The sequence below is a fragment of the Psittacula echo genome (genome assembly GCF_963264785.1).
Source record: "Psittacula echo genome assembly, chromosome: 6".
In the NCBI taxonomy this organism is placed as follows: domain Eukaryota; kingdom Metazoa; phylum Chordata; class Aves; order Psittaciformes; family Psittacidae; genus Psittacula; species Psittacula echo.
The window spans coordinates 74,823,323-74,840,386 of NC_137743.1; the positions used below are offsets into that span (position 1 = coordinate 74,823,323).

The 17,064-nt window shown below is 43.1% G+C and overlaps 1 protein-coding gene across 1 annotated transcript in view; it reads right to left on the bottom strand.

Annotated features, from left to right (window-relative positions):
- PLCL1 (phospholipase C like 1 (inactive)) overlaps positions 1-17,064 on the bottom strand; it is a gene marked incomplete at both ends in the record, with an annotated part of 202,221 nt that overhangs the window by 15,773 nt on the left and 169,384 nt on the right. Inside the window, 2 exons of the mRNA XM_080621754.1 lie at positions 5,691-5,800; positions 9,535-9,610. Coding sequence (XP_080477880.1) covers positions 5,691-5,800; positions 9,535-9,610 — 186 coding nt within the window. The remainder of the gene's footprint in view (positions 1-5,690; positions 5,801-9,534; positions 9,611-17,064) is intronic.

Below are 17,064 nucleotides of genomic sequence, written 5' to 3' on the forward strand. Positions count from 1 at the left end.
GTATGCCAAGACAGCAGGAACAAGTTGCACTCCCATGCATCTCCTCCAGACTCTTCGCACACTCAATAAGAAACAACCTAAACCCATCTCCTTCCTCACCTTTCCCTCTACTTTTAAATGAACTGCTTCAAGCTAAGCAGGTTGGTATTTACAAGACTAAGGGGATGTTGACCTTGCTGAACCATTTCACCTTCTATTTAGCACTCTCTCAGAAAGCCAGCAGCTTTCTGTTATGTTTTAGCTTTTCGTCCTTCAGTTCATGTATATGAGACCAACCTGATCAAATAACTAGGTGAGTAATTAGAGAAGCTCTGCATTTCCTCATATGCTTGTAAAACCCGATCCTCAATTGCAGACTGACTGGCTCAGCCAATCTCCTCTGTAGCTGAGCTGGTCTGGAAGTAAGGCAGCAGAGCCTTCAAAAGCCACTAAGGAACACGGTCTGGAGAGGTTTAGAAGTGAGAAACACCACTCTGAACTGCATCAACAAAGGAAATGCAAACAATGTGGGAAACTAGACACCAGGAGAGACATTTAGCCTCTTGGGAAAAAGAGCCTTTGGGGTAGCCACATGCAAAACATTTACCTAGGGAGACCTGGAAACAAGTAGACATGGAATAATACAGTGAGCCCTGGACTTAAAGGCAAGCATGAAGTCTCCATGCCCCATAAACCACTCCTGCCTACTGCTCTTGCTGGACTGTTACTGTCAGGAGATAACAGCAAATCACAAGAATTTGTTGCTAAGACACTATAGCTTATATTTCATCTATTTTTGCAGTTTCACAAATTGAGCACCAATGCGCATATGTCAGTAGAGATATGCTGGGAAAAGGAGGGACATAATACATGAGGAATTTTTCCAGGGGGCATGGGAAGCCTAACTAACACTTACACAGAAAGAAATAAATGGTACATGGAGTGCTGCAGCTTTACAAGGGATTGTGGATTCACCATGCTCTCACTTAAGACCTAGAGATGCAAATCCTTTGGCAGCAATTATATGCCATGCAGTAGAATATGTTGTTACTGTTGTGCTTAATTACATGAAATATCCCTAAGATTCTGCCATGCTGCTCTGTTGTCCACTATGTAGCATGCAAAGGAGCAAAGCCAAGGTTCTTGCCTAACCGCAGGAAAAAGGACTGATGTGAAAGGACCCAAATAAATCTTACTTACAGGATGGTTTTAGAGTATTGTAGAGTATCCATTGAAGTCATTCCCATATACAATAATCCCACTATAATAATCCTTAACTTAAGGCTGTGAATGGACCTAGTTCTTCCAAAGATCAGTGGAAAGTCTGCATGGCACCACTACACATAAGGTGCTTCAGAATAACAGTCACTGTTCAAGGGCCACCTGCTCCAAGCTCACAAGTGTTGCGTCCCAACATGATAACGTGCTGCTTTCCTTCCTAGAGAAAACAAATACCTTGTAGTGATGCCAAATTCATCTCAGTTGAGGTGAAGCCAGAGGGTTTGTATGTACATCTTTCAGAAAACTGGCTTTTATCTCTCCAAATAGCCTCAAAGTGTGCATATGGGGCTCTGCCACCCAGGTGAGAGGTCTGGATCTTGCAGGTCTCCCAAGCAACTGAAGGCCACTTGTCACAAATGACTGCGACGAAGAAACAGGTCATCTGTGGCAATCATCCTCCAAAAGCTCTCTTTGTGCACAGTTTCGCTGCATAAACCCACTTATACCAGAGCTAGCACTGATCCCACCTACATCATAAAATTGTGGATTTCTCCCCCAAAGAGTGAACTGCATTAGAAATTTATTAATTGTGTGCCTTCTGCATTCAAAAACCTCTCTCTTTCTAAATCTAATCAGCATTAATTTAAATGCAGGATAATTAGCAGATACACTCATGGATGGGTGCTGAAATGATCCCTGAAAATTTAACTACTTGATGTCTTGTAGCATGCACTAGCAGTTGGAGTCCTAGTAAGACACAACACATGGTAGCAGACATGAAATCTTATCATGGGCACCAAAAAAAGGATTTAAACCCCCCCTCCATGAACACATTTTAGATTAGATTCCAGCATTTGGGTGTCTGAGTCTAGCAGAAATCAGTAGAAGACTAAAACAGTAAATGCTGCTTTATCTTTGTCTTCTCATGTTTTGTCTATAAATAAGTCAGCATATTGGTATATTAATTATTTATGTATTTACTATCAACATGCAGGCAAGTATCTGGTGGTACTACTCCTAGACATTGTATGGGCTGATCCTCAAAGCACAGATAGCCCAGGAAAATATGTATGCAGACAGACACAGCATGTCCATGTAAGAGCAGTAAGTGTGAAACACAGTCAACACACTCAAACTTTGCTTGGCTTACTTGCCAGGCTCTTGGGACTCAGGGGATTCTGTGATTCTGTGTGAATTCCAACTTCTTTGCCTGAGTAAACACCTCCTGATAGTCCATGACAGTTTTGCCTCAGCAAGGAGAGCAGTTTTGCAAGCAATAACTCTTTTTTGCCCCAAACACTCTCAAAACCCCATAAGCAGTCATTAAATCAGTGGTTGTGCATGATAGATGCTGAGAGTGCCTCAGTTACTAGAAAATACTTGGTACTAGATCCCGTGGGAGAGGCACATGGAGCAGATAGAAGGGCTCAAGAAGAGGCAGTAGTCTGCACTGTCGCATGCCAAGAAGGCTGGGAGCAGACTCAAGCTGGCTCTGCTTACACATCACTCCTACGTAAGGGAGCGTACCTGACCCAAAAGCCATCTAATGCACTACAGTGGCACTCAGTGCAAGTGGTTATGTCCCAGCTCTCAGAAGAACTTGTTAGCTCAAGGCCAGAACTGTCCTAATGAGGCTTCTCAACTTCTGCCTCACTCAGTCTGGTGCCCTGACCTCTCCAAGCACAGGAAGGAGCAGCTCGTGCCTGCCTGCAAGAGCCGCCACTCCCGTCAGAGTGGAGGTGACCTCAACAGGGAAAGGCAGGAGGAACACCAGCATGTGGGGAGAAACAAGCACCAGCCCATGCACCCACATGAGGCCTTCCACTCAGGGACATGGATAGTTACCTATTTTCAAAACAAGAAATATCTCATGACATTGAATCATGAACTTCTGCAGCAGAAGAGAGGGCCAGACCAGAATGGTTACCTTGGCCAAGCCAAGCAATTCCACATGCCCATTAGAATTAAATGAATGGTTCCTAACACTGTGGTCCCTGGGAAGTGGTAAACACAGAACTTCTTTTGCACTCTTTGCTATTACTCTTAACTTAATACAGACAGGAAAACAGAGGCACAGAGATGGTGGTGCGTGGAAATAAAAATGAAAGTGAGACTAAATTTGGGATCATAACCATAATGTCATTGGGAGAACATGATTCTTCTGTCCCGGGTACGTATGTTGTGCCCCATATTACTGTATCACTGTACAGGGGACCAGTATTTTACATGACATGGGACCAACCAGGAAGATGTGACATGGTAAAAATAAGCATCAATATCACAGTTGACTTGTTAGACTGTTCCCAAGTTAGAACGGCTGCGTTCTTACTAACATTTTTATGTTCTGGCAAACAGTTTGTCCTTAAAGTGGGTATTACTAATATGTAATTAAGTTTCTATAAACCAAGGAAGAAAATGACGTATTATTTTGATTCATTCTCACTAAGTACCTCTTAAAAGTACCCCCGGGCATTTTCACACATGAAGAATGCCCACAGTTATGGTTTTTATAAAATATACTTTAATCTTGCAATCTGTAAGTAATTAATGATTTTGCCAGTAGCGATTTCTTATCGCATCTCCTCTTTGTATTCAAAGCTTACCTACTGCAGCAAGTCTTTATAAAGAAATACATTAATTAAATATGCCTTGGCTTCGCTAGCCTAGGAAAAGACTATTAATCATCTACACAGGCACAAGCATTGATATAATAACCTGCTATTGCTCATGGGCACCTCATACAAACTGACTACTGCTGCATGATATAATTGCCTCCAACAACCTGGAGCACACAAAGAGCTTTTCTTCTATTGGTGTTGTGCCATTCATTCACCTCATGTACTGTAAAGGAGCTGATGCATTTGCATTTGTTATGGGCAATTTTCTTCTTGTCTTACATCACTACACCAACATCTAGTGAAATATATTCGTAGTGACCACCCTGACACTAGACATACAAAGGACACCAATGGCCTGAGTGGGGTAGGGTGGTTGGTCTCTCCTCACCAAATCCTTCTGCGGAGCTCTCACCACCACAGAGGGGAGAGTCAATGCCAAACGTGAGATGTAGCAATGACACCTGAATAACCACATTCCCAGTTTTCCAATGTCATTACTCAGTTGGCCTTCAGTCAGAACGAGAAAGTGTTTCATTTGCATTTACACCCATGGGCAGTTGCCAAAAATTCTGTTAATATTTTATGATGTGAGAAAGGTAAAAAAGAAGTTGTGGCTTCGAAATGAAACATGTCAATTATTCCTCTAATCAGAGGTCTTATTAACTGAGCCTACATTGACTCTATTACTCACTTTCCCTCTCTCTCACAGTGAATCAAGGTACACAAGGAACCACAGGTGCCCTCAGGTCTTTTCTAAACCTTCTCTGCTACCAATGGCCTCTCCCACTCATTTTTACCCTTCAGCCTCTCTGTTCCAAACACCGTTTTCCCTCTCCTGCTCAACACCTGTTATTATTGCTTCCAGCTCCACAACGCTGAAGCACGCACCTATGACTCCTGCTACCACTGCTGCACATTACATTTAGGTGTGCACTTGATGAGGAGCTTTGTAAAAATTCCTTCTCATCAGCTGGCTTGTGCTGGGACAGCAGCTAAAGGAAAGGCACTGCAGGGTCATACGAAGATGCTGTCAGACAGGGAAACCTGCTTAATGGGAGCTGAAGGGAAGGAGCAGCAGAGAGAGAAAGAGAGGAAATCAAAGTGTGATCTGTCAGAGCAAGGTGGGAAATGAGGCTGTGAAAGAAGGCAAGAGCTGAATGCTAACAACCTGAACGCTTGGCTCAGGTCCTCTACTTGCTGCCTGCTGTGGCTGCACCAGATCCTCTCCTCTTTCCATCTTCAGCTGTCCCTGGATAACTTCACCCAGGCTCAGTTTTCCAGCTCCCATGACAAGTTGTGGCTGGTTAGTGCTGAACCACTTCATAAAGCCTGGTGAGTAATGTGATCACTGTGCAGTGTGTCACTGCACAGCCAGGATGGAAGGATCTGTTTGGATAATGCCCCAGTTTCAAAACATAACCCTGACATTCCTGCAGGATCTACAATATTCCTCATTGTTTTCCATGACAGCACAACACACCTCTTCCCTTCCCAACGAGATGCTCTAGTTCTCATTTTACAGAACAAGTATCTGAGACACCATGACCTCAGACAGGTCATGTTCAGGGTGTATGGGGCAGAACAGACAACCAAAATCAGGTCTCTGAGCATGGAAACCACAACCCATCTTTCCTCTTTTGATTAGTCTTAGATACATACCCTTCAACAGCTTCCAAACCAGTATATCTAATTACATCTATATTTCATAAATTTCAGCAATTGGGGGTAACGTCTGTAATGGCATATACATCCCATACAAAAAAAATAAAATGCTGCTTCAGTATTCATAAAAGAGTACAAATAGATGAGCTGAAAGAGCAAAGGTTTGGTTATAAAGTTAACAGAACACAAGGTGGTGCTTTCTGTGCTTACCTTCAGTACTGTGATATTCCATGCAAAACTCTCAATGGCTTTGCTTAATTTTCTTCCTTTCAAACCTTCCTTTGTCCCGAGGTTATGGAGCTCTTCGTGGAATTCCATTCCTAAAACCACAGATTGTTATGTCACCCAGTGCATGATTGATTTTCCCTATAAACCATTCGGTGAGCATTTCAGGCTTGTGGCTGGTACTTCCCATACCCTTGTTCTGTGTTTCAACCCCTTCCCTGTTATGACTCCATCCTGGAGAGCATCTTCCAGAATAAAAAGGTCATACAGCCTTGTGGTTGTGCTTCCACTTTGTATGTAGGTCTCCTTTCCACTGCTGGGGTCCCACACAGGCACTGCTCCAGCATTTCTGCCTGCAGTCTGCATTGCTGGCAATACTGCGACAAAAGGCAACCGCCATCCCTCTCCTTGAACAGATGATTTTGTACCTCAGAAGGTAGTTTGACAGACAAGGAGGGTACCTATTCAGCACAGCAAATACAGACTCAAATGCGGAGCTCCTCATTAATCTTAATCACAGTCATACAGAAAAGCTCTTGTATTTCATGTTGATAAATTATGTCGGGAACGCACACCACTAATCACTGGATTGCTATTCCTGCAGCCTGGAGAACTGAGACTTCCAGCTGCAGCCCTGGGAATTGTTACATTTCATTGCTGATTTCTCTGGCAAATATCTGCAAATCTGTTGCTGGATACAAGGATTTAGGAAATCTGGGAGCAGATTAAAAACCTAATGAGCCCAATTAGCTCACCAATTCCACGAGATTTGCAGTGTACACAAACATTTCTCCGAGTCTGGGATGGATTAAGAGAGAAAATGGAGAGAGCTTCTTGTCCCTCAAGTTGTACCTTACGGAAGTCATATTGGCACTAAATTACTCCAAAACATCTGAAGCCCATCCTGGCTGAGCAAACCAACTCCATCTCCAGTTGTTTCACAGCTTTCCCCTAACATTTTAAGGCAAATGTCACTTGCAAATTTGAGCTTCATTGAAATGACATTGGAGAAATACCCATCGAGAGAACAGTGGCCCGGAGCAGACACAGAAGGCTCTGTAGTGCATCGCTGAAGGAGTCAGTCCTTCAACAGCCCAAGGCAGGCTTGCACTTGGCGTAGCTTGCCCAAAGCACTCCTGGAAGATTAACAATAGGTTTCTTCTTGCCTTGTAACAGCTCCAGGAGCTCGGTAACACTGAGGCAGTTCTACCCCACACAAGGCAGGATTTCTCTGTTGTTCTGCAGGTTTTGCCTGTCAAGGGTAACAGAGCTCCTGCAGCACTTCCTGTGGGAAACAGCCTGAATAACTGCAAGATTCCCATGCAGGTGCTCTTCACGCCAACCGACTTACAAATCATTTCACTTCAGTAAGTGAAAGAAAACTTCCAAATGACTCATTTTGTCCTGCAAAAAAATAGGAAGGCTCACGGTGCTCAGCTCCAGTCCTGCCTTTATGCAGCATCTTTTAGTTACCTTTCCCCCTGGACCTCTAGCTGAGCTGTAAGTTGGAGACAGTGCTGCCCCGGAAAGAGCAGCCACAAACATTTATTAAGCTGCAGGTAGGAGCGCCAATGAAAACATCCTCCAAGCTGCTGCTGATCACTGTGCATAGGACTGAGGCTGCACATGAAAAGAACTCAGCAAAACCAGCCACCCAAGAAGCCATCTGAGGGATGACAGGACCCTGTGGCACAAGGGAGCCTGGATCAAAACTGGCTGTGATGTGAAGCAGAGATCTGATGGGAACACGTCCAAAGGGAGCAGGACTGGGGTGAGGTGAACGACAATGTCACAGACAATTGCACCTCCGAAACCTCTTAATTTTGAGTGCTTCATCTTGCCACATTGAAAATGATATTTAACAATTTGCCTGAGTAATATTTGCAACAAATTAACTGGTAATTGAGCATGGTGAGGGATCCTCTCTCTACTACTCCTTTCCTCTGTCTAAATCCTGAGGCTTCAGAAGAGCACTTGACATCTCCCCAGCCTTCTTCTCAGTCAGAAATGATATTTTAAGGCTAACAAAGGAAAAGAAATGAGAATACAAGTAGATGCAACAGCAAAGAGAACAAACTTGAGAAGTTAATCTTTCTGCCAGGGAAGGAAGGAGAGGGGAACTCCATGGAACTCTGGACATCATCGTGGTGGCATGGTCCTGCATCATGTTCTCCCCACTCATCTCCAGTCCCCTGCTCACAAGGATACCAGTGCCAGGCAAGTGTTGTGGGTTCTTTTCTGCAGGCACAGAACTGGGTGGGCAGAAAGATGGCTGATGGTGCTGAGCGTCTGCATCGTTTAGTGCAAAGTGTTGCTTTTAAATTATACCCTCGAGAAAGAGCCCCTGGTGCTGCATTTTCCTGTCACTGCCCCATTCCTAAACCCTCTGCACCTGATGAAGTCTTTGGCTGAGGACGTTTATGCTGCTTGTGCAGATACACAAAAGCCAAGGCATGACACAAGATGAGGCCCATGAAAGCCAGCAAGACATAACGGCTTGCCTCTCCTCCCTTTGTTACCACAGTGCTAGCATGGCTCCAGAGCTCTGAATCTCAAAGGGCAAGGACTAGGTTACGCCCTGCTCTCACACCACATAAAAATCAGTCCAATGCTGTTGTTGAAACCATTTCCAAATTTCCTCTAATGAAAAAGCTGAATTAAAGGATTTACTACAAAACATCAGCTTCATTCATTATTTACATTTATAGAAGCAAGTGGTTGCAGCCCGCATCATTTGCCAAATCCAAAAACATCCATCAGAAACAATAGTATTTATGATTGTTGTGGTCCCAGAAGACTATGGCTAAGAATGCAAATTAAATACAGTTGCAAGCGTTTGCATTACTGACCTTCAAGTCTTGCTGCAGGATAGGAAAGGTGCAGCTGTACAGCTAAATGAACTGAAAACAGATTTCATTTATGCAGTGTAAACCCCTAGTAGAAATACACTGCGTTTATTTAACAGAGCCTTGGGTGACACGGTTTAGTGGGAGGTGTCCCTGCCCATGGCAGGGGGGTTGGAACTTGGCGATCTTAAGGTCCTTTCCAACCCTAACTATTCAATGATTCTATGATTCAGCATGGTTTCTGATACATGAAAGCCAACGGATATAGTCGTAGAGGATTTCCACCACCAAGTGTGGACTCATCTCTCTATCAGGGCTTATTCTTGTGTGTCAGTGGAAACTATAGAAGACATGTCCCTGTTCTGAGTCTAGCCTGCTGTCCTGATAAAAGACATCCAGTACAATACACCAGCAACATATGATCTGCTTTGAGCCTACTTACAGTGGTTTACTCTCATATGCCTGATGTACATTAATGTACAGCCACACAGATTCACTGTGATACAATGGAATTATATTGGCATAAATTTCCAAGGCCTAAAACAAACCTAAACAGCAAATGTAAAGGTAGGCAAACAAGCTTGGTCTTGTGGCTTTCAAAACCTGTTGCCTTGTCCATGTTTAAGAGAATGATTGTGACAGAGAATGTATCTCAGTAAAGGCAGCATGCTTTCTCACTCCCTCTTGTTAACTGAATGCCTTTTTAGTTCATTGGATTAATTTAAATGCTGTCAGACATTTCAGAGCTGTAGAGCAGATGGAGAAAATAGCTTTTAAGGTGAAAGCTGAGGATTCTTTCCTGATCCCATGCCTGCATTGCTACTGGAGGGTGAGCCTTCAGCAGGGTGGATTCTGCCACAGAAAGACCGGGATGCTTTCTGAAATACCAGGTGAAAGATGCTGCATTAGTCACAAACTGCAAGTAAATTCTGGCACATCATTTCCCATCTCCCATCCAGAACTGCACAGTAAAGAAGTATTACCTGCTTTCTGGCACTGAACAATCTTGTCGTGAGTGATGTCTGCCGTCTCAATGAGAACCCTGCTCTCTTGAATCATCTGTCACAAAATAAACAGGGGAAAAAGCAGCATTACTGGGGTTTTTCTGCAACATCTGCTTCACAGAAAAGTATAAAGATTCAAACTGCAAGCAACACTATAAAGATTGGATCATCTCTTCATATCAGGGCTCCCAGATCTGTATCAAGCTAAGTGACAGTTGCTCAGGAAATGCTTCACGTTTTGCCCCAGAAGCTAAAGAACAGCTGGCTTATATCAATGAGACAAATAACATGAAGGAAACACATGATTTCAGAGAAAAGCAGAGTTATAGCAGACAAACAAAACTCATCCTATGTGAAACTGAGCTCTAGTTAGTACCTTTCTTGAAACAAAAGGAGAAATAAGCATAGTTCTTGACATAAATGGTTATCAAAAACATTACTAAGTTATGAATAGCAGTGATTTCAAGGGGTACTCAAGCCTGTGCTGAACTTTATGCACTACAGCAGTTCAGTCAGCTACAGGAGTTTCCCTTTGGAGAAATTCAGATCCAATCCTAGCCTGTCTTCAGCATCTCTGTTGAAATTTAAAAGAAAGAAAACCTAAAACCAAAAGAGGCCTACTCACAAGTTTCAAGAGGTATCCCCTATTTATGCATCTTCCTAGAGTAGCCCATGGCAAGGGGGTTGGAACGAGATGATCTTAAGGTCCTTTCCAACCCTAACAATTCTATGATTCTATTCTACGATTAACAGCAAACAGATAAAGGGTCCATTACATGACAAGTTTCCTGAGCCTTTCTACTTGCAAATGATACCTCCTCCGATGATAACAAGCCTTTCAAAACCCTTCAGAAGCCCAGGCCTGCAAGCAAATTGTTCCAATGCTATATTCTGCAAAACTGCAAAAGGTGGCACATTCCAGAAGGCAGGAACATGCTGTATAACAAACAATGCCTGAGAATAATCTCACTCTCCTGGGACACACACTACAAACCCCAATCAAATCCAAGCATCATGAGAGCAGTGCCAATTAGAAATGAAGGAAACTGAATACTGCCTAATGTTACATCCTGAAACTGCAGAAGCTGCCATCTGAAAGCTCTGCCAAAATGCTACAATTGCTAAAAGCCTTCCTATTTCAAACACACTAAATATGAAAACACAACTAGTAGATTTTAATGATTTTAGTGGAAGATGGTATTAAATTAACATCTGCAAATTAGCATATCTTATTGTTTTAATTAGATACTAGGGAGGAGGAGATGCTGCCACTTGTCACACCCAAACTTCCAAATTCTGGAGAAATTCAGATCCAAATTTTGCTCCTCATGCCATCTTCATTTCTAACTAAACCTGTTAAGATAGCATTTAATAAGGATACCTATGCCTTTGCTTCGGTACGAACAAAAACATGAGTAAAACAAAATCCATTACCAGCTACACAGGCAGAGAGAAAAAAGCCTGATACATCTACAGGGTGCAAAATTGTTCTTTTAGCAGAACATGCCCAGTGCATATGTCTGAGATTGAAATTGCTTTCAATAGTATCATTTGCCTTTCATTCTTATTACTTGCTTGTTCATGCATCATGTTGATTTTTTTTGTCTTTGATATCTTTGCTTGTCATCTTGAAAGAAATTACCATCTCTACGCACCGTCTGGCTTCTCTGTACCACAGCACACAGTCATTTTGTGCTGAAGGAGCCGTTTAGACGCCAACTGCAAATGCTAAGTTGGTCTGAGCAGTAAAGAGAAGTCCCAAAAAAACCTGCAAGTCAGTACAGAGGCAGCCAGAAGACAAACATGCATCTCTTCCACATGCAGACACACAGCCTATGAACCAGAGCTCACACTGCCCAGTCCAGCCAGGTGCTGCCACCATCTCCATGGCTGCTGCATGCCATGCACAAGTCACCCTGAGCTTACCCCTCCTTGGGTCTGTGTCTGTACTTGCTACCCAGCAGCAAGGTTTGGCCCAGCAAGGTCAATGCAGCTAAGCTGGGACAGGATACCCAAAGTGTCTGGCTCTGCTGTGCTCAGATCTCTGAAGTGGAACTTGTGAGAGCTTTATATATATATTTATATATATACACATATACACACACAAATATATATATATATATATATGGCCACAGGAAATCATCCTACCACACACAAAAAAAAGCAAGCTTGAGAATGATGCAATTTGGTAATCTAAATTTGACCGCATCTTCCTCCAACTACTGGGCCCGCTCCCAGGAGTTCCTGGCATGCTTGTTTTAGCATTCTCAGATATGAAGGTATTACATTCATTTTTTAAGAGAAAAGTGGCAATAGGATGTCAGATTTTCCCTTTCTGCAGAGCAGGTAGAGCAGCCCTCCGCTCCTTTGATGCTGACATCAAAGTCTCACTGCTCTCAGCTCAGCAAGAACAATTAAAACCAGTTATAGAGCAGAATTTAGCCTATTCTTGTCTTAATGCTCAGCAGTAATCTTGACAAAAATAAGTAACTTTTGTCCCATGACAAATCTCGAGAGTGGATTCAGAGTTCCTCAGCTCAGTGACCAGGGTTAGGGAGCGCCCTTTTAAACTGAAAGAGTGTAGATCTACATTAGATATTAGGAAGAAGTTCTTTACTGTGAGGATGGTGAGGCACTGGCACAGGTTGCCCAGAGAAGCTGTGGATGCCCCATCCTTGGAAGTGCTCACGGTCAGGTTGGACAGGGCTTTGAGAAAACCTGGTCTAGTGGAAGGGGTCCTTCAGCCCTCTGATCATCCTCATTGTCCTCCTCTGGACTTGCTCCAACAGCTCTATGCCCTTCATACACTGGGGATACCAGAACTGTACTGGTGGGGGCTCACTGGAGCAGAGTAGAGAGGGAGAACCTCCCTTGGCCTGCTGCCCACACTCATTTTGATGCTGCCCAGGACATGGTTACTGTCTGGGCTGGAAGCACATTTTGCTGCGTCATGTAGAGCTTCTGGTCAACCGACACCCCAAAGTCCTTCTCCTCAGGGCTCATCTCAATCCATTATCCACCCAGCCTATATTTGTGCTTGGGCTATCACATGAGAGACCGAGATTTTCAATCTCAATTTTGCCAGTAATGTTTCAAAACCCACCAACGTGTCTCAAACGTTAAGAGTGAGCTTCTGCTGTTTACAATGTGAACTTCCATGCATCTTCACTCTGGTCAGACCTGTACTGAGCAGCGCTCTCAGGTAGTTGTGTAAGTCCCAGCCATCTGCCAGGATGCCCATCAGGCTGCTGTTTAATGTCAGCTCCCAAAAGGTAACTCGCTTCGATGAGTGACTCAAAGAGCAAGAAACATCCTATTCCCTCAGGAAACTCACTCCACCAGAGTGTTAACTCCTGAACACTGAGCTTCAAGAGATTAACCTCCAAGCAACGTATACTGAAAATCAATCTTTGGAGGATGCAATGCTGGTATCTGGGTCCACTTGGAGTCAGTGAGGAAATTTATAGCAGCTGCTGACACTGGCAGGGTTGCTCAGGACAACTTGCATTTCCTATGTCAGAAAGGTGATAAGCTATGCTCAGTAATGTGCTTTAACATAGCTACAAGGGAAAAAATGGGACAAAAAATAGGAATGAAAGCATACAAAACCCGATTCTGATTTAGGGAGGGACTTAAAAAAGCTACCTTGCTGACCAACAGTGCATAATAATTAAACAGAAGGGAAAAAGGGTGAACGGGATAAACTACCACACACCTTGACATCATTTGGGATGCTGCTAATTTCAGCATTGCTCCCTGTGTCCCGAGGGCTGAGACCCGTGGGGAGGGTGTAGGGTCCTTTCTGCACTCACATGGCAGATGCTGCAGCAGTGTAGAGCTCTGCAGGAACAAAGGATGGCCCCGCTCCTCCCCTCGGGGATCCCTGCCACGTTTCCATGGGAGCAGGGACACAAAGACTTTTGCAAGTCCTGGTGGTGCTAACCCTCCTGGAGAGGACGCAGCGCCACAAATGCTCTCACAAGTGAATGAGGGGTTGTTCAGACTGACAAAAGATGCATATGGCACGAGTCCCAGAAGTACATGTCATGTTTAATAAACTAATGGGAATGAGGAACACAGAGGCTCATCTGCATAGGTTAGGGGGTTTCCTGGAAAACAGTGCTTTTAATTTAAATATTCTTATCCAATGCTTAAAGCAAGAAGCCTGAACTTGAATCATCTCTGCCTACCTGAAGCACTCTGTTACAGTCATGCCAGAAAGAGCTGGCACAAACCTGGCTGCTCTCTCTTGTCCTGTGTATGAGACCCAGTAAGTGGAGCAGACCACGTGCTGAAAGCACAACAGACCTGTATCACTGAAGTGATAGCATGCAATACCTGATTTAAAATCCCATTGCTTCGTGGAAAGAACGACTCTTTACTTTGCCACATATGTGTTAATTACAAAGATAAATAAATTTTAAGGGAAATTTAAAATATCTTTACACTGAGGACAGCATATTTCTATTCATAAGAAACTAACAGGCTTATTCATTGTCTGTACTAAAGGCAGTTTAATCAGAGGATTAGTACAAACTGAAAAATCATGTTATTTCTTTTTACTTTAATGAACTTCTGTGCTAGGAACCAGTTTCTTCTTTTCATTCCCAACTATTCTACAGACTGAAAAGGGGAAAGGAAATTAACACAGCAGTCTCACCAAGACAAAAAAGAAAGGAAAAGCTCCTGGTGGCAAATTAAAGCACTGCTCCTGCTGGGAAGATAAATGATACAAAAGGGACAGTTCAAAGAATCCTCTCATAAATATTCCAAAGTTTCGAACAGAAACTGCCTGAACATCAAATGAAAAAGAAGGTGTCACCTCATGCCCATTCTTCCAGTCTCCTATGTCTTTCTTCGACAATGAAGAGTTTTGCCTGGGTAAGGAGTCCCGTATCGTGCCTCTATCGCTAACGGAGCTCCAAGCAACACACACAACCCCTCCCTGCAAACCCACCACCAAACAGACAAAAAAGGCTACAAAAATACAACTGATTTGGAAAAACAGCTGCAGTACAAATTGAACTCGCAACCATTTGAACAGGCTTCCCTCTTTAACACTGAGCATTTCTTGCAGACGTTCGGGACAAGAAACAGCCAAGCAATCAAAAGCGTGCCAGCAAGTCTTGCAAACCAGGAAGGATGGGCACACAGTGCCAGGGCATGGAAAGGAACACTGGCTATCAGTCCACCCTGTTGCTGTCCCATTATGCTCCAAGCCAGGTTTCTGTATCTGAGGCTTTACCTGCAACAGTCCAGTAAGAGGAACAGGCATCAGGGATGGTTACATCAGCTGGAAATATCTGAAATACCTTACTGACAAACTGCAGAGGGAACTGAATAAAATTCACCTCAAATTCTGATCTCGTGTTTTTGCTTACAAATAATTCTAGGGAAATACAGTGTCAGAAAGTTCCAGGATGTGATCCGGTGCATGAAGACCAGTCTCCTCTATAAAACAACAGAGGCAGTGGAGGAAAAGAGGGAGGCGACATCTTTCAATATGCTTCTCTAAAACAGAGTAACTAAAGTACCCAAACGGAACTTCATTCTGCAAGAACAGTTCTGATCTGATCATTTTCAGGTCCTATTTTAGGAGGGACTAAGGGACATGGGCTAAAAGAGAGCAAAATTGTGAGTGGTGGGTAAATGAGCAAATTGAAAGAAGTGGTGAAAGAAACAGGATAATCCCTTTCCCAGTCTGTGTCTGATTTCAGACGGAAAACTCTTTAAAACAGATACAAATTTAAGACAATGTCCATGTACTGGACTGTGTTTGACGTCAATGCGTTATGACACTTTCTTGGCAGTGGATGCTTTGCTCTGCAATATCCCTTGTCTTCAACTGCTCAGAGAATTGTAAAGAACGTTCCTTTGGGGATGACTCTGTCCCAGCTGAAGTATGAATTTCACTGCAAAAGCTCACAAAAATCTATTTGGTCATTTTGCATTGACATGAACTGGGAAAATGGACTTTCTCCTGGGGAATACAGAGCTGTCACACCTGCATCAAGATAAAGAAACCCAAAAAGACTGAATTTGAAAGAACAGCAGACAAAGAGCAGTTCATCTCTACAGACACCTCAGCAGACTTCTACTAGTGTGCATGGACCAACACCAGTGTCAACAAAAATACTGCCATTAAATACATCAACTTATTCCCCAGCAGCATCACAAATATTACTTCTCATAAATATTCAATCCAACTATGTGTTGGCAGAGACATTCTTAACTAACTTGCCACCTCTCAACAGTATGTAAAGACATGCTGTCCTTCCCTACCTGCCTGTTCCAAAATAACAAGATGAGTGCCACTAAAAAGGCTTGAATACAGAGCAAAACATGAGTCAGCACGAGTTTATGTTACAAAAAGCTTCTCTGTTCAACATTTTTTACACTTTGTGTTGCTTATCATTTGAAAACATGTAAAGATAGTTGGGGAGCTTCTTGGGTAAAACCAAGAACATTTATTATCACTTGTTTATTGCCTTTGATTTGAAAAGTATTCAATCATTTGATCTTGGAGGAAAATAATAATGCTGAACCAATAGCTGAAAAGCAAAGTGCACAAGTGTCCCTGAGATCATGCATGCTTGCTTCAGCACATGAATATATCGTGCAGACAGAGAGACCACAATCTGTTTCCGAACAATTCTCAACCAAAAAAAATCCTAACTTCACAGGATAACTGTTTGCAATGAATAATTCAACCATCTGTCAAGTCCAGCTGGGCCCCATCCCTTCTCTTCACATTGAATATCTCCTTTTTTAAGTGTGATCAATGAACACCAACATCTATTTGACAGGTTACAGGGCACACTGCATGTGCTGTCCACCTGAGCGAGCATCTTCCCATGCTCAGCCACTGGCAAAGGGGTGCATACAGGTAGAAGGGGAGAGGGAGAGTCTTTCCTCATAGGAAAGGGCTGAAGAACAGCTCTGTGATATGCTATAGCAGGGTGTATCTGTGGGAATCTATGACAACATTACCAGAATCCATTCATCACCCTTATATATGGTATCAATCAAAGTTATAAGTTGAAATAAACAATTCTAAACTGTATTTTCCTGGTTTTGGCAAATCCCATTCCCTGCTCTCCTCTGCAGAACCTCCCATACAACTCAGAATCAACAGTGAAGCCTCTTCCTGCATGAGGCACAGCAACAGTCGAGTTCCACTAAACCACTGCAATGTGACCATAAAAGAAAACATATAAATAGAATCCTGAAATTCATTCCAGTTCCTTAGACAAAGCAGATGAAATTTTTATTCTAAGAAGGCCTCTCTCAAAAGAAAATATTTAATGAGGAACACAACGGTAAAATTAATTGCCCAGGAAAAAACCAAACAAACTGCACAAACCAGTCTTTGTCTATGGAGCCTACTGACAAAGGCTGAGCAGGAGGGAACAGACAGTTAATTGTTTTCCAGATCATTGTGGCAGGTCTCCAAGCATTTGCACCTCCATTTGCCTGGACTGGCAGCTCTGTCTATGCTCCATTTAACAC